The 4,265-nt window shown below is 35.2% G+C and overlaps 1 protein-coding gene across 1 annotated transcript; it reads left to right on the top strand.

Moving 5' to 3' along the window:
• The first annotated feature begins 2,926 nt into the window (after positions 1-2,926).
• Positions 2,927-3,382, top strand: LOC110723997. The gene has a single exon (XM_021903410.1). The coding sequence runs from the start codon at positions 2,927-2,929 to the stop codon at positions 3,380-3,382; it is 456 nt and encodes a 151-aa protein (XP_021759102.1).
• The last annotated feature ends 883 nt before the right edge of the window (positions 3,383-4,265 follow it).

Below are 4,265 nucleotides of genomic sequence, written 5' to 3'. Positions count from 1 at the left end.
GTTTTTAACACCGAGGGATATGATTTGTGGCGCTTTATGCGTTTAAGGTGTCATTGGTACCGAGGTAAAATTAAAAAGGATGCAACATTAAATATTATGTGGTCACTAATTATTGAAGAATTAAATTGGTGTGTTTGATTGTTTGAATAATTATTGTTAATTGAATGATTATGGTTTGAGGGTCATCACTGAGTTTAATAATCTGTAAATAACGTAAAGTGAAAGAGATTACGTACCAAAACTCTTGGAACGTATATACCTCGAGTATGAACATATGGGGGGAGTTATGGGGTTTTATATTTAACCATAACTTCTAATGGAGTACAGGACGTTGTACATTCCTTTTTTTATTATTATGTGCAGGAATTCCGCCACCTATGTGTGGTTTTTGATGGTAGCACGGTTAGCTCCCGTGTCGATAACCTCAATTTATTGGGGGAGGTTAGTGGGAAACTCGTTCGATGCGTAATCAACGCTAAATAAACTATTTAGTGTCTAGTGAGAATTTTTATTGAATGTGGTGTGCTCTAAAAACAGGTGCAACAAGGTAAGTAGTGTGTTGATAGAGAATTGTATGCTAGTGTGTTAATTGCGCTTATGTACTCAGCTTTGCTGATTGAGTATTTTGTGTGTTTGTTGGCCTTGTCTTTATCTTGGCCCTATGATGACCAATTTTTAATGGAGAGTAGTGGAAATAGGTAGAGATAAGCTTTTCAGGTGTTGAAGCATATTCATGAATGGGCATGAGTGAAGAGCGTATTATGCTAGTTTCCATAAGTATATGATGTGTTTATCGCTTTAACTATTTATGATAATATTACTATGCGTGACTAACAAAAAGGGTTTTGAGTTTGGTTTGGTTTTAATAAGGGCCTATAATGGTTCCAAGTTGTACGTTGAATTTACTTTACTTTCGTTGATTGACTTTTCAAGTTGACTTGTTTTGAAAGGTTTTGAAATTAGTCTTCCGCTGTGTGTCTTTGATAATTGTCTTAGTCGTTATCACGGTGGCGGTAATGTCTTAGATATTCCTATTTAAAGTTTTATGCAGGGCAAAACGGGTATTTCAAAAGAAAGGAATATATAGGGTGTTACAAAGTGGTGTCAGAGCCAGGTTGAGATTTTAGATTACCACTAACCCGAAAACATTTTTTTTTACTATGTTTTAAACTTGGCCAAGTGCTAATTTAATTATGCAGTGTTAATTTTGTTCCGGTTTTATTTTATTTTTTTTAGTAGGACCGAATTGTTTTTTTATTTTATTATTTTATTTTGGTCCGAAATTTTTTTTAATAGGGCCGAATTATTGGCCCCTTTTTTTTCTTTAATTTCGAAACTTTTTTTAGCAGGGTAAAAATATTTTAGTTTGTTAATTTTTGCAGGGAGGAAGGATTGAGGAAAGAATTATGTGTTAAAAGCTTTTATTAACATGTTGGTGAGCTTGGGTAGAAACAGAAAAGGGCATATAGGCTAGAATTTGATTTCTCTCCTATGTGCATAATTTTATTTTGTGGTGTTCAAGCATGTTGTATGATTAGATGTTTGTTAATGAAAGCATGCAATATGTGTATTATTATATGTGATCTTTCAAGATTGTATGATTGAACACCGAACTTAATTTCCTGCAAAGACTGTATTATTTATTATATTTTCTTTAGGAAGGGAATTCTTTTCTAAGCCTTTTCCTCTATAGGATGCCAATCTTTCCTAGGAAATTTACTCAAATGGGATCACTTGTTAAGAAACATAATGAACACCCCTACGACTTTGTAGAAAAGATCAAATACTTTTGTTCCTACATGAGAAATGTCTAACGAGACAGAGCTTATGACACCCCTAATCGTATTTCGGCTATGATTCTCCATTGTCTTTCAGAGGATCCTCCTTACATTGTTGTCAAATAGAGATTTTATGACTTTTACCTTCCAGGAGACATCCCAAATTATCATAAATACAAAGACTGTTATGGCCAGTGGTATCCAGATTATGCTTTCTTGACTAAATATCTCGTAAGAGTGGAAAAAGCTCATTGTCAGCACTTAAATCTTCCCTACCCTGACTACTAATACGATAATCTAGTAGGGAACAATCCTCCTCCTAATCAACAACCAGAAAATTCTTCTTCTTCTTCTTCTTTGTCAGGGGTAGTCAGGCAGAAAATGGAGAACAACAAGAGGGAGATAGTTCACTTAAAGAGATTTCTAATCCTAACTCTTATAATAATAGACATTTCATTGGATGAGGAGGAAGAAGGGGAGTTTGTACAAGTAGAACCCGAACCTGAGTCACCTGAACCAATGGAGGAGTCAAATGATTCTGATTTCAATCTTTCAAGCTACAAACAATCCACTTACAAAAGGGACAATGTTCAAAATGATTAGATTTTATAACTTTCCTCGTCATGAATTCTCAGTCTTTATTTCAGTTATTATCATTTTAGTTTTAAATTAATAAGTGGCATGACCACATAAGTTTCTAGAAAACAATTTTATTTTAGTAATTCCAGTTTATTTTAATTAATAAGATCTCATTTATTTCTTTGTAAAAAATTTTATATTATTAATAAATAAATTCATTTATTTTCCAAAATCTTCCATTTCACATTTCATATCACTATTCCAATAGTTAAAATTCCAAGCAAATTAATCCCAATAAATTATTTCTAAGCTATGGGAATCTATGGGAATTATTATTTTTTTATTTATCTATGTGATGCTTTATTAAATGTATGGTTGGTTAGCAATCAATAATTGATTGACAAAGCTACAAATTTAGGAAATTCTTAGCTTTCACTATCCCAATTTGTTAGCTTCAAATTTTACTGTGAATATTTCAAGGGTGCTAGGTAATAGATGGGTGTATGTCTTAAGAACTAACCATAGCCATTTCTAATATAGACCCTTGTCCTTGATTCAAGAGAAGCAAAATGGCAGTGGGAAATAATTCTGGTAATGGTGGAAACGATTTGAATGAAGTTGTGAGACAATTAGCAGTTGTAGCCCAGCAGTTGGCAAGGAATTCAGCCACCAATGGGGATGCTCAAGGAGAACTTTTTAAGAAGGTGGCCCAAAGAAAACCACCAACCAATCAAGGAGAGCCTGACCCTACCATATTGGAAAATTGGTTAAGGGAGTTTGAGAAACTATTTAGGGCAGTTGGGTGCCCAGAAAATTCTAAGGTGGGTTGTGCTACTTATTACTTGAGAGGTGAAGCTGATCTTTGGTGGCAGCAAAATGAAACAACTATTACAGCGCTACCTGGATTAAATTGGACTAAGTTCCAAGAAAAGATGAGAGACAAGTTTTACCCTAGCTTCTTACAGAAGCAAAATGATGAGGAATTCTCGAACCTCAAAGTTTATAGAGCTGTCTCGTTTTGCTGAAGAGTCGGTTTCTACGGAGAAGGAAAAGGATAGGAAGTTTGAGAGTGGGTTGACTACTAGTTTGCAGCTGAAGTTATGTAGTCAAGTGTTTGAAACCTTGGATGAAGTGTATGGCAGAGCTGCGCAATTGTACGCTTTGGAGTTGAAGAAAAAGAAAGAAATGACTGATGTGGAAGTGAAAGAGAAGAGAAAAGAGATGGGACAGAACTCGGGAATCAACAGGGTAACCAGAATAGCTTCAAAAAGTAGAAGTACCATCATAATAGCAACAACTTCCACAACAGCAACAATTCCCAAGGTAACAATCGTCAAGGAGGACATAACTTCAATGGAGGGGATAGAAACAATAACCAGGGGAATAACAGTAATGAGGGGCGTTATTTTTGCAGGATATGCAAGAATAACCATCCTGGAAAAGATTGTGAGGGCAACTTGGTTACTTGTCGTGCTTGTAACAAGCTTGGGCATCGAGAGTATGAGTGTTTCTCTAAAGGTTCTAATGGGAATAAACCAAACAATAATTCAGGAGTGACCTAAAGGAACTTTCAGGGAAACAACAACATCTTTAATGGGAATAAGGGAGCGCACCAGAACGGAGCAAGGAATAACAATAACAGCAGCAATGGGAACAATCAGCAGAAAAGTGGAGATGTAGGAAAATTGAATGTGTTGAGTAGGCATGAGGCAGATTCCACAAAAGATGTCATCACTGGCACTTTTTCTATTCACTCTATTCCTGTTAAAGTTTTATTTGATTCTGGTGCAACTTTTTCTTTCATTTCGTAAAGAAATGTTCCAAAACTTAAAGACTGTTTGAAAACAGTAGAAGTAGTGGATTTAACGATAACCATTTTGACGGGTGGGGTAGTGAACTGTACCAAAA

Source organism: Chenopodium quinoa, unplaced genomic scaffold (assembly GCF_001683475.1).
Source record: "Chenopodium quinoa cultivar QQ74 unplaced genomic scaffold, ASM168347v1, whole genome shotgun sequence".
NCBI classification, from domain to species: Eukaryota; Viridiplantae; Streptophyta; class Magnoliopsida; order Caryophyllales; family Amaranthaceae; genus Chenopodium; species Chenopodium quinoa.
Note: the sequence above shows the minus strand (reverse complement) of the source record. Positions and strands in the feature narration are given on the sequence as shown.